The sequence below is a fragment of the Thrips palmi genome, unplaced genomic scaffold (genome assembly GCF_012932325.1).
Source record: "Thrips palmi isolate BJ-2018 unplaced genomic scaffold, TpBJ-2018v1 HiC_scaffold_2, whole genome shotgun sequence".
Classification (NCBI taxonomy): domain Eukaryota; kingdom Metazoa; phylum Arthropoda; class Insecta; order Thysanoptera; family Thripidae; genus Thrips; species Thrips palmi.
Genome location: NW_023144629.1, coordinates 977,511 through 1,002,553, shown reverse-complemented (window position 1 = coordinate 1,002,553; position 25,043 = coordinate 977,511). Strand labels below are relative to the sequence as shown.

Below are 25,043 nucleotides of genomic sequence, written 5' to 3'. Positions count from 1 at the left end.
TATGGCGCGTCGTATCGCAGCAATGAGGCGATTGTCGCGTCTCTAGCAATCGTGGAATCTTTTTGATTGCACCCAAAGCGCAGCCAGCCTCTGCATTCGCCCAAATCCCACCGTCTGTCATCCCGCCAGTGAGATTGTTGCACTTGTGTGCCTCCATTTTGCGAACGGCTGCTGGTGAGTTGGGTCTTGGGTAATTTCCCAAGATTCCTTTGTGATTATTTATTTTTTTGGATGTACTGCTACGCCAGTATTTATTCACAAAAATGTAATTTCTATAAGTATGCGGAATTTGTTAGCTTTGTTCGTGTAGAGGAGTTTCGAGGATTTTTGTCCATTTATTTGATGTGATTAATGGGAGGTTTCCAGTCAATTTGGGTTGTCTTTTAAAAAAAGAAAACAACTGATTATAACCTGTTCAACAACCCGCATCAAAGGTGCCGACTGAGCTAAAACTTGAAGTATAATCCTATTCTTATTCGTTCCTGTCTATGTCACTAAAAAATAAAATGTTGTGGGTTTCTGAACATTGGTTATGTCAAGGTTATTGTAGGTTTTGGGTTGAATGAGTAGATCTTATCCTCCTTTCACTGAAGAATTTTATTTATTTCCTGACCAACCAGCAATTTACTATGATGTCCATATTTTAATGTGTTTCCTATCTCATTCTAACGTTTTTCCTTTTGGTTTTCAGAAATGGATAACCTGATAGAGGGCTCTACTTGTTTCGTTGTGAGTGGTAAGTCTGCTCACACCCACATTTTCTGTTCCCTGTTCTCTCCTACAACTATTTCTCTTTACTTTCCACACTCTTGATACAATAGTTCTTAAATTAATTTTGCCTGCTCATTTGTCAACTATCGTGCATTTTCATTATTTTTTCTGCAGAAGATGGCCTTAGTGATCTAGATGGAAGCGGTACTCTGCTCTTCCAGCCTGGACAATCTGTTCAACTTGAGGATGGAACTACTGCATATATAACCGCCTCTGGCCTTGATGATGGTTTGTATTTCATTGACAAATTTTGTTGACAATTTTGAAGTGAACACTGATGTAATTTAATTTTCCTTCTTTGTACAGAATCTCTTCATCAAATTGAAATGGAAAATGGTGAAACAGCCTTCATCGCCCTTAGTCACACTGATGCTGATCCTCTTACTCTTGACCAAAGTTGGTAAGTCTGAATGGTGGACAAAGTTTCCTGTGCATAACTCGCAGAATTTTGTGAACAAATAAGTTTATTTTGCAGTTACACTGAAATAGATCAAGAAGAAGAGGAAGAAGAATCTGCTCCATCAAAGAAAAAAATTGTTTTGGACAAGAAAGAAATAATTTCAATTTCAGACAACTCTGAACTGGCGTATTCTCTTGGACTAGAGGATGAGCAAGGCACATTTTCTATTCTCCAGTACAGTGCTGAAGAGTCTAATGATGGCCAAGAACATGGTTGGTATACATCATTTTTGATTGTATTGGAAGAGATTGAAAATCTAACAATATTGGTGTTGGTTCTGGTTAGGTTCTGTGAAGCACATTCTCCTAGAAGAAGATGACCTTAGCCAAAGTAGCACTATAAATGGAAAGGCAGTGTCCAAGGGAAGTATTCTAATAAACCCTGATGATCCCATGGCTTCTGGAGACAGCTTAAATGATGAGAGCTGCAATGATGAAAATGAAAGTGTATTCTTTCACCAAGACTCAGAAGATGATGATGAAGATGAAATTGACGATGATGAGGAGGAGGATTACTCTGCTATCAGATTAAAGGCAACAAATATATCTCGAAGAAAATTTGTTAAACCTGGGAAAGCCAAGTCTTACTCTTGCAATGTTGAAGGATGTTCAAAAACTTATACCGCCCTTCACCATTTGAAAGTACGTTTATACAGCAGCAGTGCTTTTCACAGGCTCCAAACAATATTATTGGGTTTTTTTCTTGTTTTGTAAGTTATAAAAAGAAAACTTTTATAGGTACATGCAAGGACTCACACTGGTGATCGTCCATTCCTCTGCACTGAGCCTTCATGTGACAAACGGTTTGGAACTAATTATGCCTTGAAGGCTCATATCAGGACGCACACCGGTGAAAAACCTTACCTTTGTCCTGAAGACAATTGTGGCAAGGGTTTCAAAACATCTGGAGATTTACAGAAGCACATCAGAACTCACACTGGTATATTATATATAAATATAATTACTTTGTGCATGCTTCTAAATTGCTGTCTTCTAACACAGATTTAAAATTTCAGGAGAACGCCCTTTTAAATGTAATGTGCCAGGATGTGATAGATCATTCACTACTTCTAACATCCGCAAGGTCCATGTTAGGACACATACAGGAGAGCGTCCATATGAATGTACAGAACCTGGTTGTGGGCGGGCGTTTGCATCAGCCACTAATTTCAAGAACCACATGAGAATTCACTCCGGAGAAAAACCTTACATGTGTAATGTGAAGGTATGTCTAAATTCTTATGACATATCTTTCCATGTGCTTAAAATCTGTCAATTGCTTATGTTTTAATACTTATACTTGCTTCCTTAGATGTGTGGACGAAGATTTACTGAGTACTCATCGCTATATAAACACCAAACTGTTCACACTCAACAAAAGCCCTATGAATGTAGAGAATGTGGGCGTAATTATCGACAATCTTCAACTCTCACAATGCACCGTCGCACTGCTCATGGTATCATCCAGGCAACAGATGGGTCTGAAATTGTTTTAAAATTCCCAGCACCAGAGAGTTATATGGTGAGTATAAAAAATGGTCAAAGGTGCTTTCTTTTCTCTGAAATCTTTATTATCAAGTGTCATTGTTGTTTCAGTTTTTGGAGCTAGGAGAAAATGATACTCTCGTCTCATTCAATTCCAATCAAGTTCTGGAATCCATTGAAACTTCAACCCCATCTCCTGCCCTACCTGTTAGGACAGACAATGATAGTGAAGATGAAGATATTGTCATAACGCCAACAATTTCTATGGATGATGATGATAGTAGTCTCAAACAAATTTTTGTTGTAACAGAGGAAGGTGACATCACTGCCTATGATGAGGTTTGTTGCACTTTATTTCCATTGATAGTCTTAATGGAGAGTGTGATTGTACTTATGAAGCTAAGTTCCTTTCCCTTTTCTGTTTGTTTTCAGAATTTTGATCCCCTTGAGAGTTCGGTGGTGTGATTGGAGCTCAAGGAAGATCATCTCTAGCTCTTCAGATCATGGAATAGAATCTGTTGTCAAAGGAACAGTATATGTTTTTGTTCTACTCTGTTGTTATGCACAAAACTTATCTAAACCCATACTCTACTGAATTAAATTTTGTTGCCAAATGTACTTTGACCAGGTTTGAATAGATCCTCAATGCCAAACAATGCATAATTTCGCTTTTTGTGCCCTTGTTATTTGTCTCATTTATAAAATGCTACGATTTTCTTCAATTTGCTTGTGTCATGTTATTACTTCTTGAATTTGTTGTATTGTAACCTTTCGACATTCTCTTGATGGGGCTTACCGTGCATGTGAAAGGGTGTGCTCAAGGCAAAAGAAGTAACTATGACAACTGTGATAGAAAATCCTTTCTTCTCTTTTTCCAGTTTGAAATGTGTGTACATAGTGATTTCGAATGATCTCATTGTAACCTAGCTAGCAATTGTTAACAAATGTGATATTTTCCTTACCTACTGAGTCATCTTATCTCCATTTAATGTTTGTACTAAGGCTTATTCAATCGTGTTTTTAACATTTACCTAGAGTTAAGATTTGTCATTATGTGATGTGGTTCTCTACAATGAGTCTGTGTGTGAGCTTACAAGAATTTGTGTTGGTTTGAAGGATTTCTGCCAATGTAATTCTGTTATTTGGGTATGTGCCTTTTTGTTTGTTGTGAAGATTTTTGTTTGTTTGCTTGATTTTTGTTGTAATTTAGAAAGAGACTCGTAATTATTTTGTTTCTAAGCATACTATAGAAATGTATTTTCTTTCTCATTGCATTTTAAAAATATATTACCAATGAAAACAATATTTGCCAAGTAAATATTTGTAAAACACAGTTTTTTAAAGGTTATCACCACTGCATCAGTGGCAAGTTTGACTCCACATTGAATTTTGGGCTGTTTTATTGCCTGACTGTGAAAAACATGACTCTTTTCCAGTCTTTTGATATGTCCTTTTTTCAACTGTGGGGATGCATAAGCCTCTCTGCTAGTTGACTAGTCTGTGCAATATTGTTCCAATGGTCTTCAAGGGGTATATTTTACCCTACTTCTGTAACTAGTAACATGTGTAATTGTGTGAACTATTTTCAGTACCTGTAACTGCAATCGCTGAGGTATCCATTTAAATTACCACTGTTTTCCCCATTTTTTCCCGTTTTTTTTAAAAATAAAATGTTGTTTTGTTATTGATGCATTATTAAAGACGTGAACTGCGAACTTTTCGTTGACTCGATGTTTTCCCTAAACAAACAAGAGGTCGGCGTGACGCCTCGTCCCAGGTTGCCTTCTCAGTCTTTGGTTTATTTTGGATGCCCCGGACGCACCCGCGAGGCGATGCGAGTGATCCGTCATGACAGCGCGAGTATCGAGAGCCTCGGCTCCGACAGCGGAGCACAGCGGACCGGTTTTTCAATCCGGCCAGACCGACCCGTCGGCCCCCAGCCGTTCGGGGACTGTCGCCAAATGAGCAAAGAATTTGCTATTGCCACCTGAACGGAGCGCCCTTCCGCTTGGGCTTGAGGGGGGGGGGGCTGCCGTCGCTCTGTCTCTCTCGCACCGCTATGGGGCGCCCCTCGAGTGCGAGAGAGACAGCTCAGCGACGGCGACCGCGGTCCTCGCTGTTGTTCGTTCTCTCTCGCTTACGCCACGGCGCTCGGCGCTCCGATAGCGAAGGCCATGATATGCATTTCAATATGTGGATCATGGGCTGGTGTGTTAAATGAGGGTCAGCCCCCGGGGCAGCGCAGCATTGCACTGGCTGACTCCGAACGGTGCCCCTTCCCTCTGGCTCCCTCGCATCCCGGGGGAGTGCGAGAGAGCCAGCGACGAAAGCACTGTCCCATCGCACAGTGGGCCAGAAGACCGGTGGCGGCGGCCAAAACTCTAGACGCGTTTTGAGCTCCAGAGTCGCTAAATGGGACTCGAACCGAACGTGTGACCCCATCAATGGATTGCTCTCCGAACGAGGAACCCATTGGTGAGGTCACCTGCTCGGTTCGAGTTCCTTTCAGCGACTCTGGAGCTCAAAACGCGTCTGGGGTTTTGTCCGCCTCGACCGGTCTTCTGGCCCACTGTGCATCGTCTCCCTCCTCCCTGGCACGCGCGCCCGCCTTATCTTGCAGTCATTTATTCCCGCCGACGGAAACGGGCTGTTTCGGCTTTCGGGGGGGTCAGACCCGCAATTGCAAATTGCACCGTGTCCGGTGGTCCCCCAGCTACCCGCAGTCTATCTATCCCGCACACACGCCTTGGTCCTTGGTGATCCGCGCGCGGTCTCTCCGGACGTAAGTACTCGAGTACTCGGCGAGATGGCAAAGGAAAGGGGTTGACTGCACTGTGGAGTGCATGGACCTGCCATTCCGAGGAGCACTGTCTCTCTCGCACTCATGGGGGGTTCCGCAGGGGTGCGAGAGAGCCAAAGAACGGCTCTTTGGAATAACTAGATTGCCCCCGTTTCTGCTGTCAGTCGCGTCACTCGTGTCACTCACACGTCACTTCGCGTCGTCCTTCCCCGTCTCCGTGTCGTCTCTTTGTGTCGACGCCGCGGGTGGCCAGGCCGGCCTTTTGTTTTCGTCCCGTCTTTCTCCGTCTTTCTCGAACATTGACTTGGAGGGAAACGGCCCAGATAGTTACATAAGTCAGTCAAAGTTCACATCCCCGTTTGTGTAATTTGGCCCAGTGGTGAAATCTTGGAGGGACTTGTTACACGGCCAGCATGGGATGATGGGGACGCGACATGGAACAACCCCCTATGGCGGTGGAGGGAGGTCTTCTCGTCGAAAGGGGTGGTACTTCCCTCGGTCCTGGAAAACCGAAGCCAGACTGGCAGTGACCGAAAGCACCCGCCAACACATGTCAAGTGGGATGAACCTCGTCTATCCGTTCTACCCCCCCCCCCCCCCCACCTCCCCCGGGTAGTACTCAATCCGACAATTGGGGCGTGGCGCGTGTCGCAACGCGGACAGACAGACAGACGAAGGCAGATCGGCAGATCGGCGAACAGAAGCAGACAAACACAGAGGCGGCAATACGAGTGCGATTGCATTGTGCCAGCTGGACACTGATGCACTGATCCGGCCCGGTCGAGCCCGTTCACCCTCGGCGGCTGCAGCGTGTGTGTGTGTGTGTGTGTGTGTGTGTGTGTGTGTGTGTGTGTGTGTGTGTGTGTGTGTGTAAGTGGGTGCGGCTCCGCGAGGCCCCCCAGCCCCAGTCCCCGGCCACGCCAGCTGACCGTTGCGGGGGACTTGCTATCTAAATATTTGACGTGTCTTGCAGTGCGGTGCAGTGCACTGCATGCAGACCCATGGCGGGCTTTCAGGCTTTAGTGCAGGCGGAGATGACCCCGACGGACATTTAGCGACCCTCGGCAGTCGGTGTGAAGCGTCGATTCTAATTGGGTGGTCTCCTTTCCCTCAGTGACGTACGTAGGCCGCGCCTTCTGGTGAAATAGGTCTTATCAAATTCCCACACTCAGGGTCACCACACACGCGCCGCGCAACGGAGCTCTGTCGCATCCAAGGGAATTCCTTTAGCCCTACGTTGTTCGAACCACCGTTTACGAGAGAAAATACTCCTTCGTAAGTTTTTGGCACACGGCGAAAGAGTAATCGTTTACCCTCCTGGGGAAAATACAGGATCCGCGCCTGTCGCTTACGGCTGCCCCCCGGCGGCGGCGGGGCCCCGCCCTGTTCCCTGTCAGAGCTCGTCAAGGGAGGGTACTGGTGCACTGGAAGGCACCTGAGAGACAGATAGACTGGAATTCAGTCCGGCAGACGAGCCCCTCAGCCCCTCTCCCACACCGTCAGAAATATCAATCACGAACTGCCGTCTTTCTTCCCGACGACGTCAGTGTAAAATTCGCGGCTTTCGCCAAGTGGACTTCCCTTAATGGAAGTTGGCATGAAATCGTTCCCCAAACAGGCCCCCCCCACCTCCTGACCAAAGTGCCAGATTCACACCCCCTGGAAGCATCCTCATATTTTGGATCGCCATCTCGATCGAGAGTACGAGTGTGTGAGTGAGAGTGAGTGTGTGTGTGCGAGAGAGTCGCCCCCCTCGGACGCGCTGGTCGCCTCCTCGCACGCAGCCCCTACTCAGCCGGTGCGGCGTGCGGCGGTAGACTGATTCCAAGAGTCGTTCTGGTCGCTCTGTCTCTCTCGCACTCACGCGGCGGCCCGTGTAGGTGCGAGAGAGACAGAGCGACGGAGGCGTCTCCCGGAATCAGTCAGCGGCGTGCGGCCACAGCCGCGGCGGGCCCGGGCAGCAGCAGGCCGCCGGCGTGCCGTTCAGTTCAGAGCGGGCTGTCCGGAGCGTAGAGCGGAGCGGGCAGCACCACCAGCAGCAGAGCGGCACCAGCACCCCAGCAGGCACCATGAACACCAGCAGAGTCCTCCGCAAGGTGAGCACGCCGTCGTCCAAGTGGACAAACCGAAGGGGTGCGAGAGAGACAGAACGCCCCGCGCCGTGTCATTTTGTTTTGAACAGCTCGCCGGCGACGTGATGCACCTGCCACGCGGTTCGACGAGGACTCGTTTTCACCGCGCTCCGGTGGAGGCGGCCAAAACTCCAGACGCGTTTTGAGCTCCAGAGTCGCTAAATGGGACTCGAACCGAACGTGTGACCCCACCAATGGATTCCTCGTTCGGAGAGCAATCCATTGGTGGGGTCACACGTTCGGTTCGAGTCCCATTTAGCGACACTGGATCTCAAAACGCATCTAGAGTTTTGGCCGCCTCCACCAGTCTTCTGGCCCACTGTGCCACGCAACGCCCCTTGAGTGCCCTGTCTCAATCCGTCTCAACAGGGGGATGAAACGAGTCTAAGGAATCGGCATTTCCCTCGCTTGCCGCCCTTGGATTGGTTCGTCGCTTGGCCCTTCACTACTTTCCCCTTCCAAAAACAATTTTTGCGCATGCGTCGGTCAAATTTGTACAAAGTATTGCACGAGTTTCGTGCAGTTCTGCGTACGAATTCGGACGAAAAATGTTCAAATACACTTACGGTGTCCGTTGATCCCGTTGGAGGCGCGCGCCCAACTCGAGTCCTTCCCTTCTTCCGCCTAGTTTCCAATGCCAAGGACGAGCTGCTCCTTGTTTGCTTCAAAAACACTCGCGAGGCGCCCTCTTGTTTTTGAAGGGCGATGACAAACGAGCCCCACTGCCCGCTCCACTGTACGCCACCGCACCTGTTGTAGACTCATACCGAGAGTTGTTATTTTCGTCGCTCCGTCTCTCTCGCACTCATGGGGCGTCCCGTGCAGGTGCGAGAGAGACAGAGCGATGATAACGACTCTCGGAATCGGTCTACTGACGACGTGTGCCGGCGCGTGCGTTTGGAGGCTCCGGCTCCGCGGGGGGTTGTAAACGCGGCAAACACGTCTATTTGCGGCTGATAACGTGATAACAACAACACCTAGCGCCCGCTAGGCGGAGTGGCGTGGCGGAGTGGCACGCGAATCCGAACAACACGCGACATAATATTTGCGAGGCTATTTTAGCCGCCCGCAGACTGATTCCGAGAGTCGTTTTCTGTCTTTTTTTTCTGCCTCTCTCGCACCCACACGTGGTGTTCCACGAGTGCGAGAGAGACAGAGCAACGAAGATCCCGGAATCAGTCAGCTGGCTGTTTGGTCGGCTTGAGGCGAGCCCCCGAGGCCCCGCGGTGATCGGCCACTCCACAAGGAGAACGTGTCCACGCCTCCCAGCGCGTCGAGCCCGGCAGTCTGTCTCTCTCGCACCCCCGCGGGACGCCCCGCCCGGCCCGCCCCGCGAGAGAGACCGCCCCGCCCCGCCCCGCCCCGCCCCGCCCGCCCCGCCCCACTCCGCGCACCTGTTGACGAGAGCCCCGACTTGGACACGCTATACAGCTGAACATACCCGCCGCTCAGCAAGTAACCGAGTCAACACAATTTCGAAAACATTTGCCAATTCGCTGTTATCGTCAGGCGCGCGTGGCGACTGCGGCTATCGCCGAGTGAAGGACGCCCTGTTTCTATCCGCGCGGCGCGGGCCGCTCCAATCGCCCCATTTCGGGAGGCGGTTTAAGAAAAAGGAGCCTTCTTGTTCTGAATGTGTTTGATTTTGGTGCCGCCAGGTCGCAGGGACGTCGGGGCTGTGGTCCCGGGTCCAGAATGAGGCCCGCCGCGTGGCCGCCGCCGCGGCCTCCACCACCACGACGAGCACCCAGAGCGCGCGCCCCCAGGCCCAGGAGGCCCACGAGCAGGCCCTGGGCGGCACACTGCCCCTCACCTTCCTCTCCGACGACGAGCTCATGATGAAGGAGACAGGTGAGTGGTTCGACACCCGGTTCAACTTCATTTTGTTTTTCGCGTTTGGTTTGCTCATTTCGAGGGAGCGTGCAAAGGCGCCTATCCAGGGGGAAGGGGTGGGGAGGAGGCTCTTGGCCTTTAAGAAAACGCCTTGTGGGTAGGCAACTGGTCGTGCAATCCACCTGCAACCACACTGAAAAACCGAACGTGGTCCAGACCGCACCACTGGTGTGGTCACATGAATGCCATTTAGACCACATCAGTTGGTGTGGTCTAGACCACGTTTGGCCACGATTGGTGCGGTCTAGACCACGTTTGGTTTTTCAGTGCACGCAAAATGTGCAACACGGCCGAGTCTGCAGCTTGGAGAAACGATTTCTGCAGTAAGCGGCTCGCTCATGCAGATAATTAGTGATTAGAAAACTTGTTTCTTGAAACATTCTTTTTTAATGACGTTAAATAGCATCAGATAAACTGATTGACATGTCCGAGAGGTTGCCTAATAATCGCCCGAGCGCTGATGACCGACTAGGGTCAGAGATGGCACAATCGTGATTGCGAAAGTTAAAAGAATAAACAGAATGAAAGATACTAAAAATCGTAAAACAAAATGTCAAGAATGACTTGAGCGCTGCGGCGCGGCTCGGGGCGCCGGCTGGGTAGGCAACCCATCGTGCACGGCTCGCTGCGATAAGTCAGGAGGGAAGGCCAAGCGCCGCGGCCTCTCTTGGCCTTCCCCGAAGGAAAGCGTGAAAACGAACGGAAATGTAACACTGTAAACGGCTTGCCCTTGCAGTGGCGCGCCTCGCCCAGGAGAAGATCCAGCCCCTGGTGCGGCAGATGGACGAGAGCTCGACGCTGGACCCCAGCGTGGTGAGCGAGCTGTTCAACAACGGCCTGATGGGCATCGAGGTGGACGGCGAGTACGGCGGCTCCGAGTCGTCCTTCTTCACGTGCATGCTGGTCGTGGAGGAGCTGTCCAAGATCGACCCCTCGGTGGGCGCCTTCTGCGACATCCACCAGACCCTGGTCAACGCGCCCTTCCGCAAGCACGGCACCCCCGAGCAGAAGGCCAAGTACCTGCCGCGCCTGGCGCAGAACACGGTAAGCCGACGACTACTTGGAAAAAAAATAATTTACAATCAGCCGAAGAAAAACGAGTTTGACGAGAGCCCCATTATGTTGACAGGTGGGCAGCTTCTGCCTGACTGAGCCTACATCGGGCTCCGACGCGTTCGCGCTCAAGACCACCGCCAAGAAGGAGGGCAATGACTGGGTCATCAACGGCACCAAGATGTGGATCTCCAACTCGGACCTGGCTGGAATCTTCCTCGTCATGGCCAACGTGGCCCCGGAGAAGGTAAGGGCAGGCGTGGAGAAAAGTGTCATGGCATTCCCCAAACATATTTGTAACTGTAAAACAAATTATTTTCGCCACAGGGTTACAAGGGCATCACCTGCTTCATCGTGGAGCGTGATACTCCCGGCCTCACTGTAGCCAAGAAGGAAGACAAGCTTGGAATCCGTGCCTCTGGTACCTGCATGGTGCACTTTGACAATGTCAAGGTAAGTCGCATTGGGGTGGATCACTGTTGTCTTTGATCAAACGTGCACTGTTTGAGCGAGTTACTTGTTTTAGGTTCCGGACAGTCATATCCTTGGAGAGATTGGCAAGGGATACAAGTACGCTATCGAGGTTCTGAATGAAGGCCGCATTGGAATTGGAGCTCAGATGATTGGACTTGCCCAGGGATGCTTTAACGCCACAATTCCCTATACTCTAGAGCGTAAACAATTCGGCAAGCGTATTTTTGACTTCCAGGTGAGATTTAAATAGAAGTGTAATTTGAAAGATGCTGCTTTTGTATGCTTTAACTAATTTTTTGTGACTCATTTTCAGGGTATGCAACACCAAATTGCACAGATCGCCACTCAAATCGAGAGCGCTAGATTGTTAGTTTACAATGCCTCTCGCCTTCACGATGCTGGTAAAGACATTATCAAGGAGGGAGCTATGGCCAAATATTGGGCATGCGGTAAGAGCTGACTTTCATACCATAATTTTTAAATGCGTTATAGAGGTGTAAATTTAATCAATTTTATCTTAAAATTTCAGAGGTTGCAGCCAATACTACTTCCAAGTGTGTAGATTGGATGGGAGGAGTTGGATTTACTAAAGATTTCCCTCAGGAAAAGTATTACAGAGACTGTAAGATAGGATCAATCTATGAAGGCACATCTAATATTCAACTGAACACCATTGCCAAGATGCTAGAGAAGGAGTATGTTGCATAAATTACTAAGGATTTTACTAACTATTTGAAAAAAAAAATATATATATTATTGAAAATTAGGATAATTGACTGATACTGGTTATGTGATTTAGGTTGTAAGTTGTAAGCTTAGAATGAAATAAACAATTACACTTTTTTATAATATTTTCTTTGTCACTTATCACATTTATTACGATACAAATAGGTCCTTAAATTTATAATTCAGTTTTTACAGAGTGCACTTCTGCTAAAATTTTCTCCAGCACAGTTACTAAGTACTTAGCTGATGGTCTCAAATTTGGATCAGGATTTTTACAACTTTTTATCAGATTGAACAATCTATACCGAACCCACTCAAACTTCACATCAATGTCACTTACAAAATATTTGAAAACTTCTGCAGCCTTCCATATGTCAGTTTTTTCATCATATCCAGGCATTGCAGCATCTTTGAAGGCCCCACTAAAGGGCCACTTTTGTTCTGGTGCAACAAAGTCTCCAAATAATTCTCTACTCCCGCATTTAATTTTAGTTCCTGCATCTCTATCAACCAATGGAAGTGCATCTAAATCATTGAGAACTAGCTCCACATCATCTGTGATCAACATTTGGCTTAAGAGCTTTCCTAGGTCATTCGAATCACACATCACTCTTGTCCCAGCAGGACCATCATGAAGAAATTCTAATAATCGAGCATAATTTAGGCATAATTTCAATCGTACAACAATATTTTGATTACCATATCTTTTATTAATGACTGATAGGATATTGGTAGCATTACCTAGCTCATAATATTCAGCAGCAAACATGCTGGCCTTTTTACAAGTACCAATCAACTGTACAACAAACTTACTAGGGTTATATTTTTCCAACATGTCTAGACCATGATCAAAATCAGATTTGTAGTTGATGTTATGTAATCTCAAAACAACAACATTAAGACCATTCCATGATGCGGCATGGACTAATTTAGTTGAACCCGCATCTATTCTCCTTCCAAATTTCAAGTTCTTCAGATCAGAACAATTTAGCCAACTATGACATTGCTCCATACCAGCTAATTTGAACTGTCTGGTGCCACACACATTTAAATTTCCAGCCCCAGTAGGGACTAGAATATTGGCTAGAAAGCTGATGACCACTAAGCACCAAAGGCCCATTTTGGGAAAAGAGAAGGCTGACTAGAAACAAGGTTTAATACACACTCTACTTCGGATCATGGGGGAGCTTGAATCCAACCATATTAGCGGTTTCTTCAACTGAACGCTCTCCCTTTCCTTTGTAAGTTTGGTGTATTTCTGCAGTGCGGCGAAGACTCTGCAGGTAGCAAAGATAGGTTCCAGCAATGTTTTCCATTTCCTCTTGAGCTTTGCATAGCTGCTGGTCCGTCTCTCTGTACTTATGGTACTGTCCCAGGACGTACTTCATCAATGGAGATTCACTATGGACTTTTTCATATGATGAACTCATACGAACCTCCGATGCTATTTGTTTTAACACTCTCATAGAGTTGGGCAACGTCATGGCTTCTTTAAAATAAGTTCGAGGTCGCTATCAGGATATACTGGCTCTGCTCGGTTTTCAGACCAAAATGTGGGCAGCAACTGAGAAAGCTTGTGTTCTGAGAAAACATGAACAGAAGTGTCATTGAAAACATCCAAAAATTTGAAATTGTTGTCAATGGGGTATTCTTCAACGTATGGCTGAATTTTCGCCAGAAAATAAGTTAATCTTTGATCAGTCAAGGTTTGTCTTTCAACAATTGAAGAGAAACTGTTGCCAAAAATTATACAATCTTTTAAACGAGGGCCCCAGTTTTTCCAAAGGAAGTTATTAACAAGCTGCTTAGGACAATGTGGTAAATACAAAAAGGTTGTGCCAGACGTGGACAACTCACGTTTGCCTTCTTCGTTCTCCTCAATGATAATGAAACCTAATTCCTTGAGTATGTTTACCTCAGAAGTATGGAAGATGGGATCATGAACATAAATAATCCCTTTAAAAAGTTCCTTCACAGAAAGGAGAAGAGCTAACTGGTAACGAGCAATACTGCACTCTGTAAAGTGGCCCAAACCATAGCAAATTATTTCTGCTATTGAAATTTCTCCACGCAAATCCAAAGCATTCTGCAAAATATTTTGTACACCCTCTTTAAATGGTGTCTCGTCTAATGTAGACCTCGCATTGATAATTTTCCTGCAAAAGCATACATTGTGGCAGCTTGAACAGTGTCAAGAATATTCTGTTTCATAGTGCGAAAATTTAGCCATACTTGAAAACCGTAATTGATGAATGCATTATAATTGAACTTACTGTAGTTCTTTCTCGATGTTGACTATGGTGTCTGTCTCTCCCTGTTTGTTGAACTGTACTGGTTTCGATGCAGCTCTCTTCGAATTTTTACCTCTGCGTCTGGACGTCACCAATTTGAATTCATCGCATGACATAGCTAAAATCAGACAAATAAGAGAGGTGAGATAAATCGAGAAAATATTTGTTAGTTTCTGTCAATGTCACAGTTTGGGTGTTGCAAGACAAGACTTATAAACTGTTTGGCCCTTCCAGTGAGTTACGTGTACATCTCCTAAGCATGGTGCTAAGCTTGCCCTACAAATAATTTGACTGTTGCCCTCTGACAGAATTACCTTGCCTCAAAACGGTTTAATCCAATTTTAACTCAAACTGGTAATAACAAAAGGGGGCCCCTGCGGTGTTAGTGTTGTAGAGAGGTTAGGCACAGTTCCCGGAAAGTTGTGCTTTGACACCCGTCTCGCGGCAAACTATTGGCTGGTTCATTTCGAGAAGTAGAAAGAAAGACCAGCAATCTGTTCTAAAGTGCGGTGTACTTACTACGTTACAGAACTGTCATTTTCCAGCGATTGTCGAGATTCCGGAGCAGGTACTTTGCGCGCACGTGAAAAACGTCTGCTGCGCAGCTTTCCGCTGATTGGCGGAGGGACTCATTTCCGTTCCGTTCCTTGTTCATGCGCGCCAACTTTCAAAAGCCGAAGTGCGAGGACTGTCGTATCTTTGTTTGTGTGTGCAAAATGGTTGTTTTTTTAAATGGAAAGAAACATTTAGATATTTTAGGACAAAATAATTTATTCATTCACTCTGGTTTTACATGACTGAATGTACGATACGAGTCAGGTACTAGTGCCACTCACGCTCCACAATATCACAAAAAAAGATGAAAACGTCTTTGGTAGTCGGCCCCTGCTGCACACAAAATAAATAATGCTCCACTCATCGCCGTCGCTCAGTTATTTGTCAAGGGGTCCACCACTCAGCTCAGGAGTGTACACAGGATTACTGATTACCGGCGATTACCTACAAAAAATACTCAAAAAACTCTATAATTTTGGCCAGCTAAGAGCATTTTTGGGCTATTTTCATTTTTTAAAAATCCGATAAAAACAGCGAAAATAGCCAGGTTTGACGACTAATGGCCAATGACCACTGGACGAAGTGTACACACGATTACCCGAGTGGTTGACCCCTCGTTATTTTGTTGTACAATAAATTACGGAACTACCGGCCGGTGCTCACACCACCGCTCCGGCCGCTCCGGCGTGCGAGGAGTCGTCCGAGGACCTCTTGCCGGCCGATCTCCTGGAGCTGATGGAGCCCCTGTGTATCATGGACGACCGCAGCGCCTCGCCGCGCGTCGACGCCCTCAAGGACGCCCTGTGCGAGGTCGCTCTGTACAGCGCGGGCTTGGGCGTCTCCATCGGCCTGGACAAGGAGGACGCCAACAGTGTCAACCGAAATTCGGTGCAAGAGTGGTAAGTTTAGGAGTGTGTGCTCACCGGGTGCCGCAGCAGGGGAACTCGAAGAAGCGCTGGTCGCGGCCGAACTGCTCGCCGTCGGCCAGGGTCTGCGGCAGGTCCTGGTCCAGGGTCTCGGGCAGGAACAGCGCCAGGACGCCGCCGACGACGCCCATGGAGCCCAGGATGAGCAGCGGCAGCGCGGGGTGGACCACCGACTGCGACAAGGCCCGGGTTCAAATCCCCCTCAAGGTGCTTTCCGTTTGGTGGCTGCGCGGGCCGGCCGCACTCACCAGGTACACGACGAAGGGCGCCAGGATGCTGGCCACGTAGCCCATGATGTGGATGAGTGCCACGCCCTGCGCGCGCACCACGGTCGGCAGCAGCTCGGCGGCGTACTGCAGCCCGATGTTGTACGAGATGTTGACGCTGAAGCGGCCCATGATGGCCAGCGACGCGGACACCACTCCTGCGGGCAGGGACTTTGTTTTGAGTGCTCGGCCAAAGTGCAGGCCTGCAATAATGGCTCTGTGCTCACTCCTTACCGGGCGGCGCCGCGACCGCGCCGAGGCTGAAGAGGCCGCTGACGACCATGGAGCCGCAGGCCAGCCAGCGCCGGCCCCAGCGGTCCAGGACGACGGTGAGGAACGAGTCGGCGGGGAGCTCGGTGGCGGACGCCACCGTGAAGGTCACGAACACGTCCAGGCCCAGCTGGCCCACGTTCCGGACGTGGCCGTCGAACACCAGGGACACGATCATCCTGGCGGCACAGCAGGGACGAGAGGGGAGTCAGAGAAGCCAGAGCGCACAGTGGGCCAGAAGACCGGCGCAGCCGGCCAAAACTCGACGCGTGCAGAGCTCGTCGCTAAATGGGGATCGAACCGGGCGTGTGACCCCACCAATGGATTCCTCGTTCGGAGAGCAATCCATTGGTGGGGTCACACGGTCGGTTCGAGTCGTTTTTAGCGACTCTGGAGCTCAAAACGCGTCTGGAATTTTGGCCGCCTCCACCGGCCTTCTGGTAGATCCACTGTGCAGCCGGCCGGAGCGCCTGCGGACTAAAGAGCAGGCCGCTCTGTCGAGCACGTGGGCTCGCCGGGTTGCCTACCCTCGAGTTCGCAGGCGGCGGTCGCTGACGCTCGTAAAGACTGCCGGCCAGGCTAACAGCGCGAACAGCGCTAACAGGCCACGGACAATGCCGGCGTAAAGTTTCATTCCCGATCGTCGACTCGGAGGCCCGACAACGAGAGGGCTCGCCTCACCAAATGACGATGAGCAGCAGGGTGGTGTTCCGGAGGCGCGGGCTGCGGAACAGGTCCACGACGGAGTACGTCTTGTCGGCGTCCTCCTGCTTCTTCAGCTTGATGCAGCTGTCCTGGAGGGCCGAGAGAAAGAGGTCGGTTGGTGCGTCACTGCACTGGTCACCGCACCGCGACACCGCGAGGAGCGCCAGGTATGAGGGAGGCCTTCGCACAGTGGGCCAGAAGACCGGTGGAGGCGGCCAAAACTCTAGACGCGTTTTGAGCTCTAGAGTCGCTAAATGGGACTCGAACCGAACGTGTGACCCCTTCAATGGATTGCTCTCCGAACGAGGAACCCATTGGTGGGGTCACACGTTCGGTTCGAGGCCTGCTTAGCGACTCTGGAGCTCAAAACGCGTCTATAGTTTTGGCCGCCTCCACCGGTCTTCTGGCCCACTGTGCTTCGCCGCCTTCGCCGACGCACGCTTACCTCGAACTGCTGGTACACGCCGGCGGGCACCGCGGTCCCATTGGACTTCTCCAGGCGCTTCATGATGACCAGCGCCTCCTCCACGCGGCCCTGCGACACCAGCCACCTGGACAAATTTTAAAAGTATTTTATTTTTTTAGTTTTTAAATCTTAGCTATTTTTTAAATTTCAATTTGGAGGTAACTTTGACGGTGACCTTGCGCTCTCCGGGACGAGCCAGGGCGTGAGCGCGGCCAGCAGCAGGGGCGCCGAGGTGGCGATGCAGAGCAGGCGCCAGTCCGCCAGCCAGTAGGCCAGCCAGGGCAGCAGCGACGCCGCCATGGTGAAGAAGATGGCGATGGACATGTTGGCCACGAAGGTGCGCCACTTGGGCCCGACGTACTCCAGCACTGGAAAAAGTGACGCGTTCTCCGGTCAAGGCCTCGACCGTCAAAATGAGGAAACTCGTGGAAATGGATGGCAAAATGGCTCGCCTATTCGCAGTGGCGTGGCATGCGTGGCGGTCCATCCGTCCGTCCATCCATCTTCGCGGCGCCGGGCGACTCATTGCAAGCTGCAAGCGCTGCAAGCGTCGCCGCGGAGCCGCAAGTCACTCTCAGTCGCTCTCAGTCACTCTCAGTTCCGCGTTCCGAATCGCGGCGCCGCACAGTGGGCCAGAAGACCGGTGGAGGCGGACAAAACTATAGACGCGTTTTGAGTCGCTAAATGGGACTCGAACCGAACGTGTGACCCCACCAATGGATTGCTCTCCGAACGAGGAATCCATTGGTGGGGTCACACGTTCAGTTCGAGTCCTGCTTAGCGACGCTCGAGCTCAAAACGTGTCTAGAGTTTTGACCGCCTCCACCGGTCTTCTGGCCCACTGTGCGCCGTGCCGATCTCTTCCGGGTTGGCGATAATGGAAATGCAAGAAGCCGCCACCGGGATTCGAACCCGATGCCGCACTCACCCAGGATGTACATCATGGTGAAGCAGTTGTCGAAGGCGAAGCCCACGAAGAAGCGGCACAGCGCGAAGACCCAGAAGGAGCCGGCCCAGGCCGTGGCGATGCCGGCCGCCAGCCCCACCATGTTGGAGCCCACCAGGGCGGGCACGCGGCCCCAGCGGTCCGCCACCCAGCCGAACAGCAGGCCGCCGACGATGGCGCCGCCGAAGAACACGGACTGCGCCACGTTGGGCAGCGCCGCGTTGTCGCACACCCACTCCAGCTGCGGCGTTCGCAAAGTCAGCGGTCTGTCCCTCTCGCACTTGCAGGAGTGCGAGAGGGACAGCGTCGTACCTCCGCGGCGATGGACTCGTAGGGCACCTCGGTGCGGTTGAACTCCCAGCCGTGGCGGCAGGCCACGGTGGGCCAGGACGGGTCGGCCTGGCGCACGCCCTGCCGCACCAGCTCCGTGAAGTTGACGTCGTACTGCAGGCAGCGCGCGTACCCCAACTCGGCGGTCTTGGGCACGCCCAGCGCCAGCCTGCAAGCAGTGTGCGCGCGCGTGTGCGCGTGGGTGAGGCACTACCACCGAAAACCCTGTCACGCGCTGGCGCGGCCGGCCCACTGTGCGGCCGCCGCAAGGAAGGGAACGGTACTCCAATAAACAACAGACCGGGGAAAATGTGGTATTTAATAATAGCGACCGGGATGCGTCGCACCACTTCCAGTCCACAGCCTTCCCTCGCACCTCGCGCCGCGCGGCGCCATGGCGGCACTACGCGGCGCGATGCGGCGCGACGCGGAAGCGACGCCAAAGGCCTCGCGATTGGTGTGTGTCTACAGCCAGAGCCGCCAGAGCTATGGGAGCGGAGAAAATGAAATGAAAAATGAAGATGAGATGCAAGCCGCCCGCGGATCCGCCTCACTTTTCTAGTTTCTGGTTTACAGCGGCTCGGGAATATAATGCGATCCCGCGGGGCCGCGCGGCCGCGAGGTCGCGACACTGCAACACCCGATCCCGCGGCGACGACGGCATCCCCGAGGATGTCCGTCCGTCCATGTCCAGGAATAAATGACTCACTGAGTAATGCTCTCTTCCAGCCCACACATCCGCCGGCCAGCCAGCCAGCAAGCCAGCCAGCAGCGCAAAGTGCTCCCGGGTATTTAGCCGGCGGCAATGATGTATGCGTAACACGCACACGTGCGTGCGGGCGTCTGAGTGTGTGTGTGTGTGTGTGTGATGCATGTGTTGCATGTGTATGTGTGTAGCCATCGGGGCGCAATGTGTGTTTGGATATGTGTGTGCGTTCGCGCTAGCGTGTGTGTGTGTCTATGCGTGCACGATCGCTATTTGATCCGATGCACTCGCGGCACGCATGTCATCGCCGAGAGGTGTGCAAACTATTCGCGAGAGACACGAGCGCTCCCCCCCCCCTCCCCTCCTCTTCTTCCTCACTCAGCCAGAGATGAAACAAGACATTAGCACAGGCGGAAGCCATTTTCACTTGAAACGTAGAAAATAATTAGGTTCTTTTTTTTTTTTGGGTGAAGGAATGACACTTGGCCTCAGTTTAACAGCATCTCGCGTGGTGTGGTCTATGTTTCCGTTGATAGGTCGGGTAAAGTGAAGTGGAGGACGAGGCGAAGCGAAATGAAAACGACGTCATGGAATCGACGGCTCGCGGCTCAAAAGTCGATTCAGACAAACGACCTGTCGATGCAGCTTCTAAAAGCTGCTGCAGTCAATGGCGATGTATGTGCTCTAGACGTACGGTCTGTCCGTCTGTCTGTCTGTCTGTCTGTCTGTCTGTCTGACTATCCGTCTGCTTGTCTGTCTGTCTGTTTGCCTGTCTGTCTGTCTGTCTGTCTGTCTGTCTGTTTGTCTGTCTGTCTGTCTGTCTGTCTGTCTGTCTGTCTGTCTGTCTGTCTGTCTGTCTGTTCGTCTGTCTGTCTGTCTGTCTGTCTGTCTGTCTGTCTGTCTGTCTGTCTGTCTGTCCGTCCGTCTGCCCGGCGACTCAATTGGCCGGACCGGGCGATGCTAATTGGAAAGGGCACGGCATGCGCTCAGAACGGCCCCAGATTAGAACAAGAGGTGTGTCTACGACCGCTATTCCAGGGCACAACCCCACTAAAAAAAAACCTTAAAAGAAAATGCTGCGCGACTTCTTGGAGGTTGAGGATCCTGTGAGGGCACGACCTGAACGAGGGCGAGGCACAGTGGGACAGAAGACCAGTGGAGGCGGCCAAAACTCTAGACGCGTTTTGAGCTCCAGAGTCGCTAAATGGGACTCGAATCGAACGTGTGACCCCACCAATGGATTCCTCGTTCGGAGAGCAATCCATTGGTGGGGTCACACGTTCGGTTCGACTCCCATTTAGCGACTCTGGAGCTCAAAACGCGTCTAGAGTTTTGGCCGCCTCCACCGGTCTTCTGGCCCACTGTGCGAGGGTTCAAATTCGCCGGTCGGCCTTCTGAAGGCGGCGAGGGCGAGGCGACCCGGATGCAGGAAATGCCCGAGTCGAAGAGGTGGCCGAAGCTGGCTGTGCCACAGTGTGCCTGCGGCGGCGGTCTGCGGGGAGGCAGGCACGTGTGTGCTTTGTGTCAGTAAGTCAGTACAGCACGCGGGCAGTGGCAGTGCGGCCTGCGCACAACTATTGAATCACCATTAGAGACGACCGCCTGGAGCGGCCTGGAGCGCCTGGAGCGCCTGCGGAATGATTCGCTCTGTCTCTCTCGCACCTATACGGGACGCTCCATGAGTGCGAGAGAGACAGAGCGACGAAAACGACTCTCGGAATCAGTCTGCTGGAGCGCCTGGAGCGGCCGGAGCCTCCGGACCACAAACGCCGCGCTGCTCCCGGAACCCTATTCCATTTCCAGGCGGCTAGTTTTGCAGAGAAGGCAAGGCGGCCGTCTGTTTGGCCGACTCGGTGTTTGCAGGCTTTGCAGGCTTTGCAGGCCCACTGGAAGGCCAAGCAGGGCCGGGTCGGAGAACGCGTGCGGGGCACTGGGAGAGCGGCAACGAAATGGGAAAAGGCGACACCGTCCAGGATTGGCAGCCACGTGGCTCTCCCGGAGGTGCTGCGGCACAGTGGGCTAGAAGACCGGAGGAGGCGGCCAAAACTGTGGACGCGTTTTGAGCTCCAGCGTCGCTAAATACGGTTCGAACCGAACGTGTGACCCCACCAATGGATTGCTCTCCGAACGAGGAATCCATTGGTGGGTCACACGTCCGGTTCGAGATCCATTTGGCGACTCTGGAGCTCAAAACGCGTCCAGAGTTTTGGCCGCCTCCACCGGTCTTCTGGCCCACTGTGCGCGGGCGCCGGCCTTGTCTCTGGAGACTGCCTGGAGCCTGGAGCCTGGAGGCTGGAGCGTGCTCTCCAGGAAGACCCGGGAAGAGCGGGGCAAATAAAGGAGCGACTGGTGCACGGCTGGATGCACCATGCAGCCATCAGGCAGCGAGCCGGCGTAAAAAAGAGAGAGACTGGTGACCCAGTTCCAGGCGATAAAAAAAGACGACACCACGTGGCGGCATGCCGGCGTGGGCATAATGCGCTCATCACTCGTATGCCCACCTCTCGTCCGGGTTGAGGTCCTGCAGCTCGGGGATGTGGCACCAGTGCCCCTCGGGGACCAGGGTGATGAAGATCTGGCTGAAGTACACGAAGGCCACGAACCAGGCGAACGGGATCATCATGAGGAAGAGGCACTTCTGGTAGAAGCCGAACTCGCCGATGTGGGGCAGCACGTCGTCGAAGTCGAGCAGGGGCTTGTCGCCGGCCTCGGCCGCCTCGGCGGGCACGTCGACGTCGTCGGACAGGGTCTCCGCCGAGGAGCGCGGCGACGTGGCCTCGGGGACGGCGTCCAGGGCGGCGACCTTGAGGGGCAGGCTGGCGGGGTCCATGACGACGCCCTGCTGCTGCACTGGTACAGCCCTGGCGTCGGCGCCGGCGGCGGCCACTGTGCCCTGCGGGCGGGCGTCCTGGGCGTCCTGGGCACCGAGCCCCGCCCCCTGCCCATGCCCCCGCCCCTCGTCATCCTCGTTGTGCAACGCCGGCTTGTCGAGCCTCTCCTGGGGGGCCATCGTAAAAGCGCGGGCTTGCTCGTCGCAGGCCTCGTCTTGATCGTCACAGGCCTCGTCACAGTCAGTCACACACGCGCCTCGTCACGCCGCGCACCTCGGTCGATGCGGCTCGCAACGCGCTCGCGGACGGACAAGCGGCGGCCATGCCGCGGCAAGGGTTATATAGGCGGCGCCGCGCCGCCACACCGCCACGCCACGCCGCGCGCCGGCCGAACCAACCCGTTCAAACAAACCCACAAGGCGGGCGTGGGCGGGCAGAGGGCGGAGGGTCCTTCACGGGGTGCTGCCGCTACACCAGAAGCCCCCTCCGAAAACAGACCGGACACGCCGCACCGGCACACCAAAATACACACTGACTAAATCCTGAAGCTGTACACACTTGAACTTCAAAAACAACTACTGCGGCGCTGCACTGGGGGAAGTCCACAGAACGGCACTTCTGGGCGCTCGCTGGTCCCCTAGTGTCGCGCTGGAACCTCGGCTGGAATCTCGGCTGGAATCCAACCTCGGAAAAAGCCCCCGCCGCGGCGGCCTGAGACATCGGTGGCACCTTGCGCCGCCTCGTGTCGGAAATATTGACGAGCGCTTATTTTTTTTCTCCTTCCGGGTCCAGGAGACTCTAGGACTACAGACTCCAGACTCCGGGCTCCAGGACGACGCCGCAGCGCGGCGCAGTGCCACGCAGTGCCACGCAGTGCCGCGGGCAGGACCCGGCCTGACCCTGCACGAGGTGAAGGCCGGGCAGCGCCTCAGCGCCATTAGCGATCGCCTCCGTCTCCGTCGCACCTGCACGGCGCGCCGCGCGAGTGCCAGAGAGAGAAGGAGACAACAAGACGACACGGCGGCCACCGCAACGGGACGATATGCGCGCCGTTAAAGCCATCGCGCGTGCGCCTGTGCGACTCCACCGCAAGGCAGTGGAGTGGCCGGCTCTAGTGGCTCTAGTTCTAGTGGTTCTAGTTCTGGCGGCTCCATAGATCCGAGCGGCCTATAGCCCGCCATGCTAATTGGCTACTCATGCGTTTCCACTGCTTCGTCCAGGAAACGAAGCAAGGGGCGCTCGTGTGTGTGTGTGTGTGCGCGCGCGTGTGTGTGCGTGTGTGTGCGTGTGTGTGTGCGTGTGTGTGGAGGAGTGTCGGCCAGTAGTGCTACACACACGACGTCGTGTGTATGTGTGTGAGTTCATTCTTACGTTCATGGGTAATACAATACAATGCAGATGCGAGTGTTGGGTTTCTGTGTCTCTCTCTTCGCTTCCCTGTGTGTAGAAAACACGGATCGCATCGGCAAAGTACTAGCAACGATGCGATTGAAAAATAATTGCCGTTCCTTTTGGTCGATCTGGTGGCAGCAGGGCCATGCGGCGGGTGGTGTGAAGGTGTGATGTAGTGATGCCTTCCGTCTTGTTTCGCAAAGCGGTTTGTCATTTCCTGTAAACCGGCCGCACCACAGTGGGCCAGAAGACCGGTGGAGGCGGACAAAACTCTGGACGCGTTTTGAGCTCCAGAGTCGCTAAATGGGCCTGGAACCGAACGTGTGACCCCACCAATGGATTGCTTCTCCGAACGAGGAATCCGTTGGTGGGGGTCACACGTTCGGTTCGAGCCCCATTTAGCGACTCTGGAGCACAAAACGCGTCCAGAGTTTAGGCCGCCTCAGCCGGTCTTCTGGCCCACTGTGCGCACCGGCAGTCCGAACGCAGCAGCCAGGCAGCAGCCAGGCAGCAGCCTGCCGCCACCTTGCGACGTTCACGCAATAAACGCAGCTGCCGGTTGGGTTGGCGACATTGTATCGAAGGCGTGGCGGAGGCACTCGCGAGGTTGGCGGCACTGCTGGCGCACTGCCAATGCATCCCGTGCAGTGCCACACCGCCGGGTAATTATTCAAGCGGCGGGGCTTAAGTCTCGCAAATGACCGCCGCGTTTCGCGTCGATCGCCTCGCCGAGGAATCCGCTGCTTACTCGACACGCAGTCGCCACTCCACTCAGGGCTTTCGTCGCTCTGTCTCTCTCGCACTCGAGGGGCGTCCCTGCCGTCCCTGCGGGTGCGAGAGAGACAGAGCGACGAAGCACTGTTCGGCATCGGCGTGTCGTGACGCACGCCGCCGCACCCAATACGCTTTCCGCTCCGCGCGGAAAATTCCTCTATTGATTTTGATTTTAGCATTTCGGCGCCAGAGCCCGGGGACGCCGGACGCGTGGGAGACGCACAGTGTGCCAGAAGACCGGTGGAGGTGGCCAAAACTCTAGACGCGTTTTGCGCTCCAGAGTCGCTAAATGGGACTCGAACCGAACGTGTGACCCCACCAATGGATTGCTCTCCGAACGAGGACTCCTTTGTTGGGGTAACACGTTCGGTTCAAGTCATGTGCAGCGGCTCTGGAGCCCGAACCGCGTCTGGAGTGTAGGCCACCTCCACCGGTCTTCTGGCCCACTGTGCGACGGCAGGGAATGCAGGACGATGTGGCCGTGGGAGCTGGCCTCGGCGCCGTGCGCGCGGGCAGCCCAACGCACACCGTGCACGATGGGCTGCCTACCCGCGAGGCGACGCCGGGCCGGGCAACCAAGTCCCAGCCCCCCAGCCCCATCCAGCGGGCTGGCGTCAAGGGAGATAGTCTACCGTACTGCACACGCGTGACATTCAATCCGGTGTGGGGACTAAGCCGAAGTAACACGGCTACTCTCGTTTTCAGGGGGCGCGACCCGCGGATGATTATCGATTCGCCTCTTCTTCGACGGCTTTCTTTCTTGTCCCCCGATTTTCTAAAAACGTGAAATAA

The 25,043-nt window shown here is 52.7% G+C and overlaps 5 protein-coding genes across 6 annotated transcripts; 2 read left to right on the top strand and 3 right to left on the bottom strand.

Moving 5' to 3' along the window:
- Positions 1-198: 198 nt before the first annotated feature.
- LOC117647507 (zinc finger protein 143-like) lies at positions 199-4,435 on the top strand. The gene is made up of 11 exons (XM_034389264.1): positions 199-278; positions 692-736; positions 886-999; positions 1,078-1,171; positions 1,247-1,443; positions 1,517-1,872; positions 1,969-2,170; positions 2,247-2,455; positions 2,543-2,752; positions 2,827-3,054; positions 3,148-4,435. The coding sequence occupies exons 2-11, from the start codon at positions 694-696 to the stop codon at positions 3,178-3,180; spliced, it is 1,686 nt and encodes a 561-aa protein (XP_034245155.1). The 5' UTR covers positions 199-278; positions 692-693; the 3' UTR covers positions 3,181-4,435.
- Positions 4,436-7,472: 3,037 nt separating this feature from the next.
- Positions 7,473-11,910, top strand: LOC117646929 (short/branched chain specific acyl-CoA dehydrogenase, mitochondrial-like). Its single transcript, XM_034388311.1, has 8 exons — positions 7,473-7,611; positions 9,306-9,498; positions 10,277-10,584; positions 10,670-10,840; positions 10,921-11,046; positions 11,120-11,302; positions 11,381-11,516; positions 11,597-11,910. The coding sequence occupies exons 1-8, from the start codon at positions 7,585-7,587 to the stop codon at positions 11,773-11,775; spliced, it is 1,323 nt and encodes a 440-aa protein (XP_034244202.1). The 5' UTR covers positions 7,473-7,584; the 3' UTR covers positions 11,776-11,910.
- A 58-nt stretch (positions 11,911-11,968) lies between these two features.
- On the bottom strand, positions 11,969-12,913 carry LOC117647322 (protein O-mannose kinase-like). The gene has a single exon (XM_034389042.1). The coding sequence runs from the start codon at positions 12,911-12,913 to the stop codon at positions 11,969-11,971; it is 945 nt and encodes a 314-aa protein (XP_034244933.1).
- Positions 12,914-13,127: 214 nt separating this feature from the next.
- LOC117646930 (SRR1-like protein) lies at positions 13,128-14,739 on the bottom strand. Of its 2 annotated transcripts, none has more exons than XM_034388312.1 (3): positions 14,604-14,739; positions 14,067-14,202; positions 13,128-13,949 (listed from the first exon to the last, which is right to left on the bottom strand). In XM_034388312.1, the coding sequence occupies exons 2-3, from the start codon at positions 14,198-14,200 to the stop codon at positions 13,274-13,276; spliced, it is 810 nt and encodes a 269-aa protein (XP_034244203.1). In that variant the 5' UTR covers positions 14,201-14,202; positions 14,604-14,739; the 3' UTR covers positions 13,128-13,273. The 2 variants fall into 2 exon arrangements, with proteins under 2 accessions (XP_034244203.1, XP_034244204.1); XM_034388313.1 differs by lacking the exon at positions 14,604-14,739 and adding an exon at positions 14,399-14,597.
- A 96-nt stretch (positions 14,740-14,835) lies between these two features.
- Positions 14,836-23,462, bottom strand: LOC117647321 (organic cation transporter protein). Its single transcript, XM_034389040.1, has 11 exons — positions 23,457-23,462; positions 21,756-22,030; positions 18,531-18,717; positions 18,201-18,459; positions 17,448-17,640; positions 17,252-17,357; positions 16,783-16,895; positions 16,066-16,280; positions 15,814-15,989; positions 15,563-15,738; positions 14,836-15,488 (listed from the first exon to the last, which is right to left on the bottom strand). The coding sequence occupies exons 1-11, from the start codon at positions 23,460-23,462 to the stop codon at positions 15,299-15,301; spliced, it is 1,896 nt and encodes a 631-aa protein (XP_034244931.1). The 3' UTR covers positions 14,836-15,298.
- Positions 23,463-25,043: the final 1,581 nt, after the last annotated feature.